Genomic DNA, 22,697 nt, shown 5'->3' with positions numbered 1-22,697 from the left:
CCTCTTTCTCACATGGAGGACAGTAGCCCACCCTTTCAGGGTCATGAGGACAGTGGGTTCAGCTGTTCAAAGAGTCAGAAGGCAATGCTGTGCTCTTTCTTCAGAGCAGGACCCAATTCACCCCAGTCTTTAACTGTCTCTGTTTGCTTTTTGCCAGACACGACAGATTAACAGACACGACAGATTAATTCCCAAGCTTGGATTCACATAGCCAGGCAAACAGACTGGGCCAATTTTAGGTAGCCTTGGAGAGTACGGACAAACACCTATAAAACATATGCCCTTCTGACCCAAAGTTGGAGGAATGGAAAAGAAGAGAAGACTGAAATGTTCCAAATGTTTCATTCACAAATTTATATCCCACTGACCTTTCAACACAACTTCGAGTTCATCTCTCAAAATGTCAAAGTTACTATAACGGGAACTTGTCTCTGGAATGATGTTCTTCTTTAACCATCCTCCACAGGCATACTGGTAAAAGTTTGTGCAAGGCTCTGAAGTAGTATCCATGTTTTCAATAATTCGAGCAGCTGCCATAAGAGACAAAGAAGTTTAAACAATTAATGTTTTTATGGAAGAAAAACAAGGAAAAGTCAATTTGCCCGACAAAAAAGGCAAAAATGTAGTTTCATTCTTATAAAGTACTGTTATAATGTAGCTTTTTCTGGTTTTGCATTTACACATTTGGTTGGGAAGTGGGACAGACTTTTAAGCAGAGATGGATAGGATTGGTTTGCACCTGCACCGGTAAGTAGCTCCTATAGTTGACAAAATAACCCTGTTCCGTTACAGATAGGGTTGCCAGGCTCAGGGCCTGAGACTGATCCTGTATCTTTAGGAGAAGAAAACGTCAGCTAAGTGCAGCTGTTCTTGCAACACTGTAATGGGAAAAACCACAAGGTGGAATTCTCCCTTCCCCCTGCACAACTTTTAAAGATACAGAAGACTTCTTGGTTGCCAGGCCCAGCCTCCAAGAGGTCTTCTGTATCTTTAAAAGTTGTGCAGGGGGAAGGGAGAATTCCACCTTGTGGTTTTTCCCATTACAGTGTTGCAAGAACACTTGCACTTGGCTGACTTTCTCTTTTCCTAAAGATACAGGATCAGTCTCAGGCCCTGAGCCTGGAAACCCTAGTTACAGAGTTACAGAAGTTCTACTATATTCAGATAAAAATATTGTGGTGGACTTTGCAGCTGTTTCACATGATTCAGAATTTGGATTGCTTTAAAAGGGGGAAAGATAAATTCATGGAGGTGGTTATCAGTGGCTGCTAGTCATGATGGCTATGCTCTGTCTCCAGGACTAGAGGAAGTTTGCCTCAGAATACCAGTTGCTGAGGATCTTGGGTGGAAGAGGGATACCGTTATTATGTTCTGCTTGTGGGTTTCCCATAACCATCTGGGTGGCCACTGTGAAGACAGGATTCTAGACTATGTGGGCCTTTGGCCTGATCTAGCAGGGCTCTTACATTCTTATGTTTCATGTTCTTATGAAACCACCACCATTGTCACTCATGATTCCTGCCTCCGTTAAGAACCCTTCTTATGGTTCTTTAACTTTAAACTAGACTTGAACCAGACAGTCCTTCAAATAGGGAACATCTTAAAACAGAGGGCTGTTCTCTGATAGCCCTACAAACTGAGGACTGTCCTTTGCAAAGTCTGAGATATGGTTTGGCCATATGGCCTTTTCTAAAAACCAGGCTAGATAGCTCATACTATCAGTTCTCGAATGGCCTAGCAATGATGGACAGAAATGTTTGGGGTCTGTTTGCCCTTCCCTTCTGAGAGAAGAGACTCAGACTATTTAGCTGGGCCTTTAACACATGAGATATATATTTTAAGACCCACCCTATTGTTCTGATTGGCAATTGTTTTAAGTGATTTTAACATTGTAGTTTTTCATTGTTGTACCCTGCTGTGGGACTTTATAGTGAAGGGCACATAAGATAATGATGATTCCTGAAGAAACAATCAATGTCTTCATATGTTGCTGCTTTTTAAATCCTTTGTAACATTTATTCTCTGTCTGCATTAGCACTTAAAATTGTAAACTGTCGGGCAGAAATGTGGCAAATATTATAAGCAAACAAAACAACCAGAATAATTATATACTAATATAACCTGCTACTCATTTCAGTGTGGCTATGGATGGATGCAACCACATGATCATCTACTGTGTGGGATGTCCTCTTTACAATCTCACCTTAGACTCATCATGTATTATTCATATCAAAGTGGCATTACATCAATACTTAGAGCTAGAGATGTGCTCCTGGCCCTCTGGCATTAAGCATGCTGCCTGGCCCCACCCACAGAGGTCCAATGCTTTACATGAGCAGCTGCCCACATGCAGGCTTCCATGTGCCTGGGATACTGGTGTGATCAGGTGTCCCAATTACACTGAAGCCTATGGACAAGCACCTGCTCGCATGTAGACTTCTGTCCAGCAGATGACTATGCTAATGCATGGGCATTTGTAGTCCAAGCAAGGTAGTGTGCCCAGTGCCAGAGAAGGGCCAGGAGGACTGCCCTACTCCTCAGTAACAGATTGGTGCACCTTATAGGCAAGTAACACATGAAGAGAGCTTGTGTGATAGCTCTAACTATGTGCAGTGTGGTCATCTGTGCCCAAAATTTACATTGTAGTGGTGGACATGATAACACTCAGCTTGCCAAATGATGAAAGGTTAAAGTTAGCAGGGAATGCTTTCCCCTACATGGAGCTGCCCATTCACTACGATCATAGTATGTCTTTAAACCAGTGTTGCAGAACCTGTGGCCCTCCAGATGTCATTACACCACAACTGTCATCATCCCTGACCTTTGACCATGCTGGCTAGGGCTGATGGGAAATGTAGTCCAACAACGTGTTAATGGCCACAGGTTCTCTGACCCTGCTTCAAACTTTAGAGTTCACCGTGAGTTACAAATAGGGGTAAGTTAGTCATCTCGCAGTTGAGGTGAGACTGTTTAAGTGAGGGCTCCTCCAGACAACCTGTTCATTCAGCATTCCTTCTGATTTGCTTGAACAAAGCCTATGTGGTGGTTACACTATGTCCAATCTTTTTTGAACCTTCACTCTGATTTGTTTAGATGACAATGAGCATTCATCTTGCATTCATCCTGATTTGCTTGGCAGACTGTTTACACATCTTTCCATTAATCATTTGTTCATCCTACACTTTTCAATGCATTTCCCTGTCACTTTCCAAACTGCAAAAAGGCTGTTTGTTTTGAAGTGTTTATTGCACTTAGGGGGACAGAGTGCTTTAATCCACTTTAATTGCACAAACCTAGGTATATGACTGAATACCACCCACAAATACTGAAAGTCTACAGACATCCTGACCTGACTGGGCATACAGATAAAGACTAACTCATATATACTGCAATGTCTGATCTATAAATAAAAACTTTGTTTATGAAGTGCCCACCTTCATAAAAGTAATACTTGAACAAAGTTATCAAGCATGAACATGGACAGTTTGTAAAGGCTGGTGAGTGAAGACATGGAAACATTTGAAAGGCAGAGCAATTTAAAGCTCTGAAAAAAGGAAAGCTTGACTGTGAATGCTGTTAATGACTTGAAAGATTTCATACAGAAATTGGATTTTCCACACAAACCTGCCTGTATACTACAATCATTTTCAGAAATCCTTCACAGGATGTCTTAGTCTCCGGAGGGTAAGTAATGACCACAGAGAAGTGGACCAGCCCTACCATTAGGCAGACTGATGTGAATACCTCAGGCAGCTGATTTTGGGGTGTTATGAAAGGGCAGCAAATTGTTAGTTACTTAATTTATTACCGTTGTATTTTTACTGCCAGGGAGAGGTGCTCATGGGAATTTCTGGCTCAGATGCTTGGCTGGCCTTGAATAGTGTGCACCTTGCCTTGCAGTAAGGAGACACCATTTGCTGCTCACTTCAGGCAGCAAAATATCTTTTTGCCAGCCATGGGAACACCTTCTCCAGTGAGTAGGGATAGAAGGATCTATCCACTTCAGTTCTCTCAATTTTTCATTTTTCCAGTCTTAAATTTGGTTCTCTACATTTCTATAGCAATTTGTGTTTATTTTTAAAAATCCTCATGAAAATTCTTCAGTGTAAACTTCCCCAACGAACACATTTTTGTATGCAATTTTGATTAATATACACATTTTGGCAAGCAATTTCTCCTTAGAATGCATTTTCGCATGTTATTTACACTAATATATTAATCTTGATGCACACTTTCCCCTAATATATGTATTTTTGTAAACCGTGGCTGGTTGGGGAACTGCATCACAAAATTTGGATAAGTGTGAATTTCAAAGGATGGCTTGTTTTGGTTTTCATATTGTTTCAGAAACTGCAAGTTTGATAGATTCACCTTTAAATGCAAACTGAATCAGATTTCTCTTCCATACCTACCAGTGAGGTTCACTTCATCACCTTGTACCTACTCTTGTCTTTTTCTTTTTTGGTGCTTTTGTTTTCTCAGGTTTTATTCTGCTACTCTGTTTTGCATGTTTTTTTTAAATTGCCTTGCTGTTTTTCACTTGATCATGTTTTAAATCATGCATGTTAATGCTTTCATTGTTTTTCTTGTTTTACTGATTTATTAACCTTGGAAAATACCAGAAACAAACTAATGGGAACATGCTAAGAAATGAGTCTATAACACTTGGACCTCTGGGTTGCTGCACAGCATTGCCTATGGAAAGCTAATTTATTTCATCCTACTCCCTACACTCGGATTGTCAAGACAAAGTTCTTCCTTTTGAACGGCAATGCTCTTTAAAATTATAGTTAAGGACTCTGTTCTTTCACCAAGTGCAACAGGACTTAAATTATTTTGTGATTTTCTCTCTGAAGATGGAAAGGTATTTCAAAATGCATTTGAAGAGAACATAATGAGGCTTGGTACCCATGGATGTCCATTTGTAGAGCTGGAATGCTACAGAATTAAAATACTAGATTGGAAAGTTGGCCTGGCAGTCCCTCCACAAAGGGCTTTGATCTCAGCACTGTTCAAGTGTTCACCTCCATGCATGGAGGCAGGAGCAGAGCTGTATGTACTAGGTCTGCCCCAATATCCCTATTTCTGCCCACTCCACCCTTGACCTTCATGTGCTGAACTGGAAAGTTTGAAAGGGGGAATCTTTGGGCATTCATCTGAAAGCATCTGGACACCTCACTTTAAGAAGGATACAGAAAAACTGGAACAGGTTCAGAGGAGGGCAACAAGGATGATCAGGGGACTGAAAACAAAGCCCTATGAGGAGAGACTGAAAAAAACGGGCATATTTAGCCTTGAGAAGAGAAGATTGAGGGGAGATATGATAGCACTCTTTAAGTACATAAAAGGTTGTCACACAGAGGTGGGCCAGAATCTCTTCTTGACAGTCCCAGAGTACAGGACATGGAATAATGGGCTCAAGTTACAGCAAGCCAGATTTCAACTGAACATCAGGAAAAACTTCCTAACTGTTAGAGCGGTACGACAATAGAGCCAGTTACCTAGGGAGGTAGTGTGCTCTCCAACAATGGAGACATTTAAGAAACAGCTGGACAGCCACCTGTTGGGTATACTTTAAGTTGGATTCCTGCATTGAGCAAGAGGTTGGATGCAATGACCTTATAGGCCCCTTCCAACTCCACTATTCTATGATTCTATGAATCCTCCATACGATTGGGAACTGTGATCATGCAGGGGTCCCAGTTATGTGGAGGATTCTAAGCATGATCAGATGAACATAGGAACATAAGAAGAGCCTGCTGGATCAGGCCAGTGGCCCATCTAGTCCAGCATCCTGTTCTCACAGTGGCCAACCAGGTGTCTGGGGGAAGCCCGCAAGCAGGACCCGAGTGCAAGAACACTCTCCCCTCCTGAGGCTTCTGGAACCCATGAAGAGTCTCCCTTCAGATCTTCACACTCAACAAGGGAAGGTCTAAGACTACAGCTAGCAGGGAGTGGGGCACTGGGTGTGGTGCTAACATGCAAAGTCCCATCCTTCCCACTATGTGTTCTCAGGCAAACACCTGAAGAGGACTCTTGTCTCCTCTGAATTCATGTTCAAAGGAGGGTGTTGTTAACTCTGAAAGACAGCATTTTCCAGTAGCTAATTGACTGAACTTGATAGGTTCACATCCCAGCTTTGTATCCTATGGACCACTGGAATGCTGGCAATGGTCCCATCAGGTCCCACACCTCCATAGTTGTGGTGCACAGAACAGAAAGGGTATCAGAAATACTGACTAGAATAGTGGCTAGGATATTCAGACCTCCAACATTAAGAGAAATAGAAAGGACCTCACACAAACCACATGCTGAAATGGGTGGAGACATTCCAGCTATCCCTTTCTTTCCTCTCTAAATGTCCACACAAGGTAAGGTCTGTATAAGTGCAATAGCAGCTGTGACCAGCATCAGGACAGAACAAAACTCGTATCCTACTACAAGGCCACAGCACACGGTTAATCAGCCCATGTTATTGTCAAGTCTTTGACTGCAATAGTTATTAGGGGCGGCATCCAATAACTTGTTCCATCAACTTAAGGATTTCAGTTTGTGTAACAGAACTTCCCCCTCCTTCCCCCGCGACCCCTTAAATCTGTTGTGGATTTCCCCCCAACTATCTGGTGAAGATTTGGGGAGGGTGCAGATGGGTAAAGGAAGGGGAGAGTTCTATTGTGCAAGCTTAAATCCTTGCACTGACAGAACAAGTTACTTAGTGCGACATTGGATATAGCCATATTTATTTATTTATATACCACTTAACACCAAGATAGCCTTCTAAGCAGTTTACAAAACATAAAAACTAGTTCTTAAAGAATGCAAGGGGCACTTGGCACATTGCGATTGCTGAGCCTCTTGTCCAAATGGGAAATGGAACATTGAGCATGTTACAGACACCATAGCCGGGTGACTAAAACAGCCTCCCTATGCTGAATATACAATGGAGAGTGTCTTACAATGCAGTGAATTCCCAGCCTTCTTGCCATTGCCAGAAATGCCTGTCAGTGGCATGGAGTCCCTCCATGCAATGGTTGTGACTCGAGCACACACATGACCATTTATATCCTAGCATTTTTGGCATACAGAAATGGATCTACTCGACACACGCCCTCTTTGACAAATTTTCAGAGATCCGGACATCAGCATTACATTTCTAATCAGAGACGTAGTACAAGAAGTCTTGTTTTTGTGTTGGTCTCTGTCAACGACAGTGCCAAGCATATGTGTCATAAGACATGCATTTGTTTAGAAACAGCATCATGTTCCTCAGTAATAGGTAATTGTGGACAAACATGCCCCATACGTGGCAAACTGAAGCAGTCCATAGATGGGGTAGATTCAGCATAGATGTGGCCTGTTTCCAATAAAATCAATGCCCTATTGTAGACAGAGAAGCAGCAATCAATGATCATATGCACTAGTATTGCAGCTAATCCTTTACTTACTAAACTTAAGGGCCACATTAGTCTGTGCTCTGAATGAAAAACAAAAACTAGGCTGTGTTGTCTGTTGAATCTTGAATACTACTCCAGGCTTCACACACACACATTGGTAACTGAATAAACCAGTTAGGACTTTATTCAGGTCCCTAGTAGGGCTCTTAATGCAGGCTTGCAGCAGGGTTTTCCTCTGAAGCCAAGGGAAGAATTTAAGGGGTAAAGAGGATGGGTTGTGCTGAAAGGGACAATGCAAAGTTAATTCATTTAGCCTGAATACCACATACTTCAGGTCCCATGTTTTGTCTACCACAGCAAGCATTTATTATTTTTTTGTCCAGATCCCTGGCTGTTTTTCTTAAATACATAGCCATGAGGAAAAAGTAACTGCATATCATTGCAAACAAGAATCTGGATAATAATATGTTGTAAAAGCTTCAGAAGGAAAATTGATGCTGCAGACGTGCTTTTTAAAATGCTTGTACCACAGATCTTATGATGAAGTTCTTCATTTATTTGCCATTACTTATTAAAATGAACACAAAATATAAAATTGATACACAATGTGATGACATGGTAAGAATCAACTATATCCAAGTGTCTCTCTCTCCTAATCATTGAGCTTCACAAAGCAAATGTCCCAAGAAAAGATGTGTCACTGCTGAACAGCCTTTGCAGACCATACCTTCAGAAGTTTAAGTAGTGGATCAACTCCTTTGAGTATTAAGACATTTAGCATCGACATGTGATTAGCTAATAGCTACACTTTCTCTTTCATCCAAGTTGCAAATACTTCTATCTTAAGAAGAAAATGATGATGCAAAACCTGTGATGGTGTTACATAGATGAAACAGCTGCAGACAGATGGCTTACGAGTTTAATAGTTGAAGTTGCCAAGACATTATGCTGAGGAATCACAACAGATACGCTGAGGGTGGTATTTTAAGGCAGGTTTGTTTTTTTTCCCTTCCCTGATGAGCATGGATTCCTCCCAAATAAGATATAAAGGTGGGAGTCAAAGGATGATATGTTTGGCAATGTCAAAAGTGAGAGACAAGTAAAAAATAAAGAAGTCCGTGGAAAGGCTTTTAGACCTGATGGGAGGAGGAGGAGGAGGAGGTTGGTGAGCGCAGCTTTAATAAGATAAAATCCAATCAGAAACAGTCAAGACAATAGTTGGAGGTCAAAAAGTGAACCCACAGATATAGACAAGATGGGGGCAGAATCTAGGGCCTACTAGGGTGACCATGTGTCCTGCAGACCTCTGTTTGAAGGGCAGTCAGAAGGCAGTCCACTGTTTGAAGCCGTCCCCTATTTGAAAGGTTGTTTATTCCACATCTGGTCTTAAGTTAAAGAACCTTAAGAAGGGAGAGCAGGGGCCTTGCTGTTGATTTTGTTTATTTACTGACTACATTTTTACTTCACATTTCCTTCAAAGAACTCAAGGCAGCAAACATGGTTCTCCTCTATTTCATCCTCACAACAGCCCTGTGAGGGAGATTAGGTTGAGAGTCTGTGACGAGCCCTACTTCAGAGTTAGAGGTGAGGTGCACCCATATGTCCTTTCCGATTTCACTTTATTGAAATTGGCATCAGGAAAAAACCCCAGAACAACTCTCTCTCTCTCTCTCTCTGTGTAATGTCTGCCAAACAACTTTCTAATTTACCTCTACTAACTTTCTTATTTCTGGATAGAATTCCTGAGAGCTTCAAATATCTCTCATTTTCTGATTGCTCAGCATAGAGCAACATTCCTCTTCCATGATATCGTTTAGGCTTATTTTAAAATAGTAAACAGCAAAAACGACACAATTCCCGTGCCTTAGAGTTTCCTTCCAAGATAACTGAGTCCATGAATGACAGCTGCAGATTGAGTGATCATCTTGTGATGATCCCAAAATCTAGCTGCTTTGCCTAACCTGTCATCTTTCTGGGGGTGGGTTTGAATCTGCCCGTCTTGCTCCAAGTGTTAAGAGTTTCATCTAGCTAAGTGAAAAGTGCACTCAGAAAAATTGCAACTCCATGTTTTGCATGATCAGTAAACCTGGAGATCCTCTTGCTGTCTTGTTGCTTCAACAATGCTTGCCAGCATAGAATAGATTGACTTCTAAGACTGAATTGAGGACAATGCTTTCTTGAGAAAGAAAATGGCATGCCTGGAACAGGATGGTGATAAGAGGGAAGCCCTCTTTCAGCTTTCCAATGGCCCAGCTCTCAGTGCCATTAAGAACATAAGGAGAGCCTGCTGGATCAGGCCAGTGACTCATCCAGTCCAGAATCATGTTCTCACAGTGGCCGACCAGATGCCCATGGGAAGCCTGCAAGCAGGACCTGAGCATAAAAGTGCTCTCCCTTCCTGAAGTTTCTAGCAACTGGTATTCAGAAGCATACTGAGGAGCAAATGAGGAATAAGGAAGGGATCAAGTTTACATTTTTCTCAAACTGCCCCCTCCAGCCTTTTTTTGCTGTGTGGTGTAATGCTAGAGGGCTGCCAGCCCTAAAGCCGAGCATTTTATTTGTTGTTGTTGTGTGCCTTCAAGTCGACCCTATGAACCAGTGACCTCTGTGACGTCCTTCCCTGGTTCTCCCTGTCAGGTTTCCACCTGCTTGTGGCTACTGCCTTTCACTAGGCACCACCAGGGATACCACCAGTCCGGACCGTCCTTTATATGGTTTCTCACTCCACTCTAGCACAGATCTCACTAGATCCCCCTGCTAGGCAGCACCACCAGTCATGTCCTATAACCAATACTCCCAGAGACTTTGCCTGAGTCTCTCTCTAGCTGGTTACTTTTGTGACTGCATGCTTATGCTGTTCCCAACCCCCTTGTATCTTTATAGATAATGCATACAACTCTGGGTTGCTCTGGATACTTGAATTGTTACTATTCCTCCCTTCACCGCTGCCACCATTAGATACTGTTTCTGTTCAGCCTTGGTAATTACCTTGCCCTCCCTTCTGGTATGTATATCCCCCAGCCAAGGATCAGGCCTTTGGTAAACCAAATAAGTATTTATTAAATATCAGAAATAACAAGATTAGTTTTAGAATGTTTCACAAGCGTATGGTTTCATCTATTCCTGTTTTGTACTTGACTTATTATTAATCAGAACTCCAACTCCCTCTTTCTCCACACTCCTGACCTCCACCCTCAAACACTTTCTTCTCCACCCTACTAACATCCACCTCGATTCAACTGTCATTCTTCCATTTATACTCCCAGCCATTCAAACGCTCAGCCAATCATCCAACATTCTACTGCTCATGTACTCCCCCCTCCTCTTTCACTCCACTTACCATATGTCTTCTATATAAACAGCACTTACCATATTTACACTATAAGCAGGAACATCACAACCTCCAGCAGCATCTGTCATGAACCACCCTGTTCAGATCTTGTAAGTTCAGGTCTGTAGCTTCCTTTATGGAATCAATCCCTCTCTTGTTTGGCCTTCCTCTTTTTCTACTCCCTTCTGTTTTCCCCAGCATTATGGTCTTTTCTAGCGAACCATGTCTTCTCATGATGTGTCCAAAGTATGATAACCTCAGTCTCCTCATTTTAGCTTCTAGTGATAGTTCTGATTTAATTTTTTCTAACACCCAATTATTTGTCCATGGTATCCGCAAAGCTCTCCTCCAACAACACATTTCAAATGAGTTGATTTTTATCTGCTTTCTTCACTGTCCAACTTTCACATCCATACATAGAGATCAGGAATACCATGGTCTGAATGATCCTGACGTTAGTGTTCAATGATACATCTTTGCATTTGAGGACCTTTTCTAGTTCTCTCATAGCTGCCCTCCCCAGTCCTAGCCTTCTTCTGATTTCTTGATTATTGTCAGGGCCAGTTCTAAAAAGTGGCCAGGTGGCCAGGTGGGGCACTGGCCCGAGGGCCTCCTCCTCTCCCCTTCCGCGATCTGCGGCAGGAGCCATGGATTGCAGGACAGGAGGAGCTTCCAAGCCACCTGCCATTCCCCCACTTCACCTACCTTTCTCTCTGCTGTTTTTTGCAGTGCGCGCAGGGTTGCCATCAATCAAGATGGCGGCCAGGGTTTCCATAAGGGGCTGAAGCCTCTGTCGCCATCTTGGTTGATGGCAGCAATGTGTGCATGTGCGTGCCATCAACCAAGATGGCGGCAGAGGTTTCAGCCCCTTACGGAAACCTCGGTGCCATCTTGATTGATGGCAACCCTGCGCATGCAGTGTGCACAGCCGCAAAAAAACAGCAGAGAAAGGTAGGTGAAGCGGGGGGATAGTGGGTGGATGGTGGGCGGCTCAGAAGCTCCTATCCTGCGATCCGCCATGGATCGTGGAAGGGGAGCAGAGGGGCCCGGGGCAGGCTGGTGCCCAAGGACCCTGGCATGGCTGGAGCCGGCCCTGATTATTGTCTCCATTTTGGTTAATGACTGTGCCAGGGTATTGATAATCCTTGACAAGGTCAATGTCCTCAACTTTAAAGTTATATAAATCTTCTGTTGTCATTACTTTAGTCTTTTTGACGTTCAGCTGTAGTCCTGCTTTTGTGCTTTCCTCTTGAACTTTCATCAGCATTTGTTTCAAATCATTACTGGTTTCTGCTAGTAGTATGGTATCGTCTGCATATCTTAAATTTTTGATATTTCTCCCTCCAATTTTCTCATCTCCTTCATCTTGGTCCAATCCCACTTTCCATATGATATGTTCTCCGTATAGATTAAACAAATAGGGTGATAAAATACACCCCTGTCTCACACCCTTTCCGATTGGGAACCAATCGGTTTCTCCATATTCTATCCTTACAATAGCCTCTTGCCCAGTGTATAAGTTGTGCAGCAGGACGATCAGATGTGGCGGCACCCCTATTTCTTTTAAAGCATTCCATAGTTTTTCATGATGTACACAATCAAAGGCTTTGCTGTAATCTAAAAAAGCACAGGGTGATTTCCTTCTGAAACTTACAGGTACCTGTTGGGCCATTTTAGTCTTTTTTAAAATGTCTGTCTTTTTACAGTTGTATATATATCTGCATCCCAAGGAATCCCCTAATACTTTATTTTTGTGTGGCTTTGCTTCACTTCCAAACTGATAGTCACTTGAGTTTGCTGTTAGAAAGAAATATTTGAGTCTTAACCAATGGAACATGCACTCACATCTGTGGTCCAATAGCATTCAAAGAGCTTATCAGAAAAGTAAACTGATATTTTGAAAAATTCAATTTAAATCTCTATAATTGCAGAAGGGAAGAAGATGGATCACAATTTGAAATCCTGGTATTATTGCCACAGTCAGATTATTTTTCATACATTACTCAGCAAATGCTGCAGTTCTTGACAACTTTTAATTTATCCAATTCATTGTAAATAGCCTCAGTTGTCCTAGTTCCAGGAGAATGGAGTCTGTGGCATAAACTTGCTGTATGCATGTACATTATCACTGCAAGCTGTAAACAGTTTAAAGCAGTTTGTGCTGAAAATGTGTTTTTTTATCACCTTCCATCAATTAAGGAGAAAATAAACTGTGTTCAACATTTATCAAACAGGAAAGAAAACATTGGTGAATTTCTTGTTGAGTGGGCTGCAGGGTGTGCGTTGTCTTTACATTACGTTTAAGTGGATGATGTTTGTTTGCAAGTGTCCCTTATTGCATTCTATAAAACATAGTAACACAGGAAGCTGCCTTATACCAAGTCAGGCCATTGGTCCATCTAGCTCAGTATTGTCTACACTGACTGGCAGCAGCTCTCCAGTGTTTGGGGCAAGAGTCTCTCCTGGAGATGCCGGGATTAAAGCTGGGACCTTCTCCATGCAAAGCAAGAAAGGGACATCATCTCATCAGTGACCTGTACTTCACAGCCTTTCTGGGTGCCTATGCCTCATTGAAAGCCCAGAGAAAGGCATGATCTTTCCTCCCATGGGGCTATTTCAAGAAGCATAGGCAGATGGGGAGGCTGCAAAATGCTAGAGAAAAGTTTACTGGAAAGAAAGATACACACCACCCTTGGTTACCTTGCAACAATACTTGCAACAATAATGTAAGTCCAAAACCCACTGAAATTCTGGGAGAAGGCACAAAACCATTCCCCCTGAGAATAAGGCAGAAGACTCTGAAGCACTGTCCCAGGTGGAGAAAATGTTTGAAAAACTGAAAGACACATTTTGGCATGGCATTAGTTTACAGCAAGCAGTGGTAGCTTTTGTATATTAAACTATAAATTATCCTTCACTTCCTTCAACATCACTGATAATATGGAAATATATTTTAGTCATTTTTTAATTTATACATCATTTTTATGCCCTTCCCTGTGCTCCTCCAGGAGGAGCACAGGGCAGCCTAACAATATATCCTGCAATACAAATATCTAGAGTTAAAATCATAGCAAATTTCATCAAACCATCTCCCAGCAGCAGCAGCAGCAGCAAAGTACTATTCGAGAACAACCAATGCTTGACATGATCCAAAGGCCTGGGTACATATCAACTCTTTCAATTTATGTTTAAATATTTCTACTCTGGGGACCAAATAAATATCCCCTGGGATGCAGAGCATCACCAAAGAAAATGCCCTCTCTTGAACTGCTACCCTATTGACTTCTGCCAGGGAATATGTAAAAAACAGAAGATTACACAGTTAAAGATGTTTTTTAATCAGTTCATAGCCCTGATCTAGATTAATTTATGTTAAACAGTAGCCCACTTTATCAGATAAATTGACTGCCCTGGTAAGCAAAATAATAATCATAATAGCAGAGTCAACTATTTCCCATTGACTCATGGAAACCAGAGAGCTCTTTGACCTTCAAGATCCAGTTTTGCCGTCTCGGTTCACCCAGATTAACATTTACTAGTCATCATCAGCTCTTTTTGTTCCAGTAGACCCATTATGGATAGACTTCTGTTTAGTATAAGAGTAGAGGAAAAGTCAGATTCATGTACCCGTGTGATGTGAAATGTGCAGCCAGCACTATGGATAAAATTCAAAGTTGCACTAAACTTCTTCTCTTGTTCCACCAGTGCAAGGACTTCTCCTTCTGCAACAAGCTGTTCTTCCTTTTTCCTCCCACTGCACACTCCCTAAATCTGTCCTAGGGCTCCCCCAACCCTCTCAAGAAGATTTAGGGAGGGAATGGGGCACATGCAGAAGGAGGAGAGAGGGGTAAAGTCCCATTGTGCAAGTGGATGGGTCATGAATTTTGATGACTTCTAAATATCTTGTTAAGGATTAGCAATACCTCAGCACAGTCATTAACCAAAATGGAGACAACAGTCAAAAAATCAGAAGAAGGCTAGGACTGGGGAGGGCAGCTATGAGAGAACTAGAAAAGGTCCTCAAATGCAAAGATGTATCACTGAACACCAAAGTCAGGATCATTCAGACCATGGTATTCCCGATCTCTATGTATGCAAAAGCTGGACAATGAAAAAAGCGGATAAGAGAAAAATCAACTCATTTGAAATGTGGTGTTGGAGGAGAGCTTTGTGCATAACATGGACTGCGAAAAAGACAAATAATCGGGTTTTAGAAAAAATTAAACCAGAACTATCACTAGAAGCTAAAATGATGAAACTCAGGTTATCATACTTTGGACACATCATGAGAAGACATGATTCACTAGAAACGAAAATAATGCTGGGAAAAACAGAAGGGAGTAGAAAAAGAGGAAGGCCAAACAAGAGATGGATTGATTCCATAAAGGAAGCCACAGACCTGAACTTACAAGATCTGAACAGGGTGGTTCATGACAGATGCTCTTGGAGGTCGCTGATTCATAGGGTTGCCATAAGTCGTACTCGACTTGAAGGCACATAACAACAACAACAAATATCTCAGGTTTTGTGTACTGTTCCAGTGTAGAGTTTTTCATCTCTCGGTGAACCAATGTAAGAAATGCAATGTAAAAGAAAATTAATCATTTGTACAGATTTACAAAATGCTATACTTATGGAACATCTCTTCTGGCATGAACCTTCCCATGCCCTAAGACAGCATGGCCAATGGTCAGGAATTATGGGAATTGTAGTCGAATAACATCTGGGGAACAAAGGCTGGGAAAAGCTGACCTAAGGTCAATATCTGAGGCAACCTCCATGTGCCACCCTTGAGAGAGGTTCAGAGAGTGACAAGAAAGGGCTTTGACAGTGGTGTCCTCCCCCTGCCCTGGTTATGGACAGCTCTTCCTAGTGAAGTCCACCTGACGCAGACATTACTACCACTTCTACTCCAGTTTGAAACTTCCTTCTACTCTCACGCATTCAGTTGCATATGATGGGTTGTTTTATTAATTTTGATCGATCTGCCTATTGTGTTGGTGTTGATTTTGTCTTTTTTTAAAATGGGACTAGGTGGTTTTAATGTTGTGTGGCAAACTGCTGTTTTACTGGATTGGTTTAAATGTATTTTGTTTGTTTTTAGTTGCTTTGAATGTTTTTAAGAATGCTGACCAAGAAATTTACTTACATCATTATCATCATCCATTATTCATTGAAATAAATAAAAGAATAAAAATACAAGATGATGTTTATGCAATCATAAAATTGCATATTCTAACAGTGAGGGTGGTAGTGGGAAAGCTTTTCTAACTACCTGGACAGGTGACAGGGCAAGAAACTGGTTTTCAGTAGTTTAAAACAGTTCTAATACCAATATTTTCTGGGAGAGGGGCTTTTGGCATGAGTCAAAAAATTTCATAAAACCCTCTATCTTTGTGCCAATCCCCATTTTTTGGTCCTGTTTACAGCCCTCACCTGCCATTTTTCTTTTGCCTTCATTTCTCGATCCCAGTCAATCAGGGATCATGTAGTGAACATATGACATCATGGATCCACATAGTCAGATTTGTTGACATTATTAGCCCTCTTTTGGGGTGTATGTCTATATTCATATCTTATTGCAAGGCTCCGTATTTACAGAAATCTGTTAAGGTCATGGCCACAGTGGTGGCTGGTGACTCCGTGTCAGTGGGGCAGTGGAATATGCTCTGAGTTTTAGCTTGAATTTTCAAGGAACTGTCCAAGGTGCTGAACTCTGCCACAATCCAGACAAAGTTTTTCCCAACTCTACAGAGCTATGGAGTTGAGGGAAAGTTTGCATTGATACAAATTAATAAAATAAGCAAAATATGAAAACATAGCTGCTGGTGGTCTAGGACCTGGGAGACCATGAGACAGTTACAATAACCTAACCTACCTCACAGGGTTGTTGTGAAGATAAAATGGAGAGACAGGAGAACCATGTATGCCACATTGAGCTCTTTGGAGGAAAGTGGGTTATAAATGTAATAATGAATAAAAATAAATAAATTTAGTGTAATGTGTAGTTTGACCCTCAGATGTACCCTGCTAAGCTGATGTATATTATTATTATTATTATTATTATTATTTCATCACTTCCTTCTCTAGCCACAATCCAGACCAAATTTAAAGCAGTTATTCCTATTTTAAAAAACACACACATAAGGGCAGAGCAACTGTACATTGAGGAAGCTGGTGTAACTTAAGCTGGCTGAAGTTACACTGGCTTAAAGTGCACCAGATCCTACCTCCGTTCAGGAGCCCCGGGGAGATAAAAATGCTGGCTTAGCCGGCAGAGCCCAGTGGAAAGAAAATAAAAGCAGCAAAAAACAGAGCTATGACCAAGTTGAACAGATGTAGAATATGTAGTATGTCTCCTCCCCTCGGTCCTGCCCCTGCCATACCCCCAGAATGCCCATTTTTCGGGACTTATACTGGCTTAACTTATCCTGGTGTTGGCTAAGCCCCAGCTGAACCAGGAGAGGCAAGGTTCTGCCGGCTGATACAGGATGAGGGACTTACACTGATGTAGCCCAGCTAACCAAGGACCCAGTCGCCTGAGCTGGAGATCCGCCATATCCTAACTCCCCTCAGCCTGGAGTAAATACCTATTTGACTGCACCCTAAATGAACCCATCTACAAAATTTGGCTTTTGTGAGGAATGCATCAGCTCCTGTTTTAGAAGAAACTCAACTCCGTCCATTACTTGGAATCCATTGTCTCCAAAGTTGCACTCCCCCTGAAGGAGCAGGTTCGTAGCTTGGGGGTTCTCCTAGAACCATCTCTGTCACTTGAGGCTCAGGTAGCTTCAGTGGCACGGAGTGCCTTCTACCAACTTTGGTTGGTGGCCCAGCTACGCCCCTATCTGGACAGGGACAACCTGGCTTCAGTTGTTCATGCTCTGGTAACCTCCAAGTTAGATTACTGCAATGCACTCTACGTGGGGCTGCCTTTGAAGACAGTTCAGAAACTGCAGTTTGTGCAAAATGCAGCAGCCAGTTGGTAACAGGGATCAGACAGTTCAAACATATAAAACCGATTCTGGCCCGCTTGCATCGGCTGCCTGTATGTTTCTGAGCTCAATTCAAGGTTCTGGCTTTAACCTATAAAGCCTTACACAGCTTAGGACCACAATACCTGATGGAACGCCTCTCCCGACATGAATCCACCCGTACAGTATGCTCAACATCAAAAGCACTCCTCCAGGTGCCTCCTCTGAGGGGAGCTGGGAGTCTGGCAATAACGGAGAGGGCCTTCTCAGTGGTGGCCCCCAAATTATGGAATGATCTTCCTGACGAGGTGTGCCTGGTGCCAACATTGTTATCTTTTTGGTGCCAGCTCACGACTTTCCTCTTCTCCCAGGCATTTTAGCATGTGTTTTTAAATTGCTTTTTAAAAATGTGTTTTTAAAATTGTATATTTGTTTTTAATGTTTGTAATTGTTGTAAACCACCCAGAGAGCTTTGGCTATTGGGTGGTATGCAAATGCAATAAATACATACATACATAAATAAATGAAGTCATGGATGGTAGTGTGCAAACTTAGGTGTTGTAGTTGCATCATATTGCATTTTATTATCAGCTACTTTGAGGGATTTTTTGCCCTGAAGAGCAGCCTAAAATATTTTAAATAAATAATATCTCAATTTTAAAAAGCAGTTTGCAGTACTGAATGGGGCTGGAGGATAGGGAAGGCTGCCATTCAAGAAACACAAATCCAGATCCCCTTCATACATATCTCTTTGAGATGCCTTACTGTCAGGAACACAAACTGATACAAAAGGAGCTATGGAAAATCTTACCTGATTTTATACAATCTGAAGTTTTGCAAATACCATCTGAAAAAAGAGAGAGATTGTTCAACATGCTTATATTGTTGATTATTTTCCAGGGTAGATCAACATCTTGCTACTAAAAATGTTGAGCATCACAATTAGCTGCAAAAAATGACTGAAGCAAATAAGCATTGTGCCACCACAGCATTGTACAATGATAACATAAATGCCTGCTTACTAAGAACTGGTTTACAGACACTTTAATACCATTAAAGTAAAGCTATCTTCTATATGTCTATCTGCTAGCTATTTTTCATTAGTGCCTTTGAGACTGGTGAAATAGCATTAGAGAAGTGATTTTACAATTGCCTGTTACTCTTAAGTCCCTGACAGATACTTTAGATTGACAATACTAGGGACAGGGTCCTTTCAGTGATGGCCCAGAATTTATGGGATCTCTTCTCTCAGGAAGTACACATGACCCCATCACTGGTGTTTTTAAAAAGAATTCTCAGTAAATATTTATTTCAGTCCACTTATTATTAATTGTTGCATCATTTTACTACTCATATTAAGGGGTGTAACATGGATTTTAACTTGAGTATTTTATATTGTTATGCTTAATAAGTGATTAATTTGGTACACCACCATGGGAGGATAATTGCCCTCAATGGTGGTTTATAAATCCTTTGAACTAATGAATAAAATTTAAAAAATAAGGACATCTCACAGTGTATGAACAACAGAAGGGCCACAGCAAACTAAGTGGACAACTATCCACTTAGCAACTGCATAGTGCTGGTTCTTGCATAAGAACAGAAGAATATAATAAGAGCCTGTTAAATCAGACCAATGGCCCATCTAGTCCAGCATCCTGTTCTCACAGTGGCCAACCAGATGCCTGTGGGAAGCACATAAGCAGGACCTGAGCGCACCAGCAGTCTCCCCTCCTGCAATCTCCAGCAGCTGGTATTTGGAAGCATAGTGGAGGTAGAACCCTGCTAGCTATCAGGGTTAGCCACTGATAGGCTTATCCTCCATGAATTTGTCTAATCCTCTTTTAAAGTCATCCAGGTTGGTGGCCATCACTGCCTCTTGTGGAGGCATCACTTCATGCTTCCACTGTGATCTCCCGATGGTGACAGGTAATGAAGAATTTCTCTACCCCCTGTTATTATGTCTCAGCCATCAGCGATTTTGCCTAGTAATCCTCAACACTGGCCACTGCTGCACATCAGTGTCATCTTGCCAAGTTGCTTCGTGTGTGGGGATGGGCAAATAGGTCATATTCTGTTTCTCATTTTCCAGTCTTAAACTCAGTTCTCTGTATTTCCACATCATTTTGCAATTTTTTTTTAATAAAGTCCTCATGAAAAGTTCAGTGTAAATTTCCCTTAGTATACACAGTTTTGTATGCAATTTTGTCTAGTGTGCACATTATTGCAAAGCAGTTTCCCTAAATATAATGTGGGTTTGTATGTTAGAACCCATCTGCACTGTACATTTAAAGCAGTATCACACCACAATATGCTGAGAGTTGATAGGAGACCCCTATCCCCCTCACAGAACTACAGTTTACAGAGTTTCCTGGGAAGAAGGCTTGGCTGCTAAGCCGTTCTCAGAACTGCAGATCTGTGATGGGAATAGGGATCTCCTTACAACTCTCACCACCTCCCTGGATTTTTTGGGGGGAGAGGGGGCTATGGCTGCTTAAAGTGGCACTGTAGTGCTTTAAAAATATAGTACAGATGGGGCCTTATTTTCATTAATATATGCATTCACATGCACACTTTACCCTAGTGTATGCATTTTTGGACACATTCCTTGGCTGGAGAACTGCACTACAAAATTTGTTTTGGAAAGTGCACATTTGTTAAGTATGCCTTTGAATGCAAACTGAGCTGAATTTCTCCCCAATCCTTACTCGTGTGTTCTGCTTTTATCCATTTGAAGTGATGATTGGGTTCCTCTGTGTTATTATTATTTATTGATATATATATATATATATCCCACCCTTCCTCCTGAAGGAGCCTAGGGCGGCAAACATAACAAAACAATTTAACAGAAAAAGAAAAGCATGCAAAAAATAGGTAAAAATATTCCAAAACACAATTAACATTAAAAATATTCCTTCATCAGCGATCTTCCAGTTGCCAGGAACAGGTCCCTTCAGCTTTGGTCTACCTGAAGCTAGGTTCATGTATAAGTATTATTTATGCAATCTCTCAAGCAATTTACAAGAAAAGAGAACTGAAATCATTCTAGAAAAATAGCTCTGTAATGCAGCTCTGAGGTTACAGAGTTTTTTTGTTTGTTTTTTGGTTTGCTGAACTATATCGGTGAAATTCACAATCTTAACATGTTTCCCAAGTTATGGTAAATGATAATTTTTTCGGTAAGAGAAAAAGACCCTATTTTTTTCTCTAAGAGCACCCATGTAAGAAGATGGAAACCTGAAAGAATTCTTATCCTAATGTCACCTGGCCTTTTGGATTATAAACTGAGATTTGAATAGAAACTGTAAAAAGCGAATCGCTTTGACACTGACATTAGTGAAAGGAGAAATCACTAGCTAACAGTGAACTTTGGTTTTACTAATCATGTCTGTTTTTAATGTCTTTATTAATCTGCTCATTTATAACTTTCATAGACAAAGCTGCTATTCTTTTTTAAAATGTCTCTTTGTGGGGTAGGGTGCGGAGGCCACTTGTATAAGATGGGGGAGTGGTGAACTTTGGGTGTTTTGGACATGAAGGGGTTAATGGCCCCAGAATGGCTGCACACATTTCTTAATAGTAATGGCAAAGTTGCAAGGCATATTTTCTGTCAGGGAAATTACAGGTAAATGGCCATGGAATGCTAGGAGGGGATTGAAGAAGATGACTCATATTTATTCCACTCTCCCTGTAGCCATAGGAAGGAGGCAAGTGAGGTATGAGTAGAAAACATCAGAGGCATTTTTGGAGACCAGATGCAGTTTTTGAGTGAGAAACAGAGAGTGAGGGATGGGGAAAGACAGACTAACCTCTAGAGCATGCCCTCTGGGAGTGGCAGGGGGCATCTGAAGATCTGATGTAGGGCAGTGGACATCCCTGTTAGTGTGCTTAAGTTGTGTGTTTCCACCTATGCTCAACCTGTATAGTTGTACATAAACTGATATATTACAAAATGGCATAAGCCTCCATTGTCTCCTTCCAAAGGAAAGTTTTCAATTCTCAGAAAAGTGGGACTAGCATGGAATCCCAAAAGGATATCTTAGAAAAGCCAGTCCCAAACAAGGTCAATCAATCAACAAATTTTAGGTATACTGCTATTCCAAAACTCACCCACACCCACAGACAACCATGACACATTTAAAGCTTTTTAAAGCTAATTAAAGCCGTCGCTTCAGGAAGAGCACTGACTGCTTTCAAATTCAGAAGCTAAAATAACCAACAGTGGTTCCACTAACAAGTTCAAATGTACTAAAATGTGCCAGGCTATTATAATCAATCCTCTTTTGGTGTGATTATATTTGGTGCCTGCATTTTCACTCTCCCCTTGAATTTTAAGGTGCGTTTTTAAAAAAAAGAACTTTTCCCACTAAAGTAATAGCTTAAATTATCTTCTGCTTACCATCGTAGGTTGCATACAGAATGATCATAGTGATGGCCACGATAGCTAGGAGAGCTACTACAACGGCAAGCCCTATTTCCAGTGCACTCCATCGCAGTTTTTTCTTTTGTTTTGCAGAGTTCATTTCAGTTATATCCATCTGACTTTCTGACTTGCCCATAACCTAGAGTCTAGAACGAATAAAGAAAACAAAGCACAGAGATTGAAATGCTAAAAGCATGGAAACTCCTGAGTTCCTCCTACCTAACTGAGACCTTTTTTGTTCCAGTGAGGAAGAGGAAATATTTTTTTTTGAAAAAATAAAAAATAAAACTGTTAGTCATGACAGTAAAAATGACAGTAAAACTGACATTTTGCCACTTACAATCCACAGAACGATGTTGTCCTTATAAACACGCAGAGCGGCTAAAAAAGGAATGAAAACAAACTAATGCTTGGTTTTATTGCTAAAATATCTAATTGAATTGCTCCTCTGGTACAAGAGTTCACAAGCAAGTGAAATGCATATCTTACCCTTTGAATAAAAATTAACTTAACCTTTCAATCTTTGATCCTTTTCCAAGGATCAAAAGTGTTTTACTTTGCCTCTCTGGCATTTT

At 41.4% G+C, this 22,697-nt stretch overlaps 1 protein-coding gene across 2 annotated transcripts in view; it reads right to left on the bottom strand.

Moving 5' to 3' along the window:
- MME (membrane metalloendopeptidase) overlaps positions 1 to 22,697 on the bottom strand; it is a 102,714-nt gene that overhangs the window by 66,781 nt on the left and 13,236 nt on the right. For both annotated transcript variants that reach the window (XR_009764111.1, XM_061637097.1), the window contains exons 2-4: positions 22,099 to 22,268; positions 18,511 to 18,546; positions 369 to 530 (exon numbers count right to left, since the gene is read on the bottom strand). Coding sequence is in view for 1 of the 2 variants with exons in the window: in XM_061637097.1 (XP_061493081.1) it covers positions 369 to 530; positions 18,511 to 18,546; positions 22,099 to 22,258 (358 nt within the window). In the remaining variant the exon portion in view is untranslated. The remainder of the gene's footprint in view (positions 1 to 368; positions 531 to 18,510; positions 18,547 to 22,098; positions 22,269 to 22,697) is intronic.

The sequence above is a fragment of the Rhineura floridana genome, chromosome 7, assembly GCF_030035675.1.
Source record: "Rhineura floridana isolate rRhiFlo1 chromosome 7, rRhiFlo1.hap2, whole genome shotgun sequence".
NCBI classification, from domain to species: Eukaryota; Metazoa; Chordata; class Lepidosauria; order Squamata; family Rhineuridae; genus Rhineura; species Rhineura floridana.
This window is presented reverse-complemented; position numbering and strand designations above follow the sequence as displayed.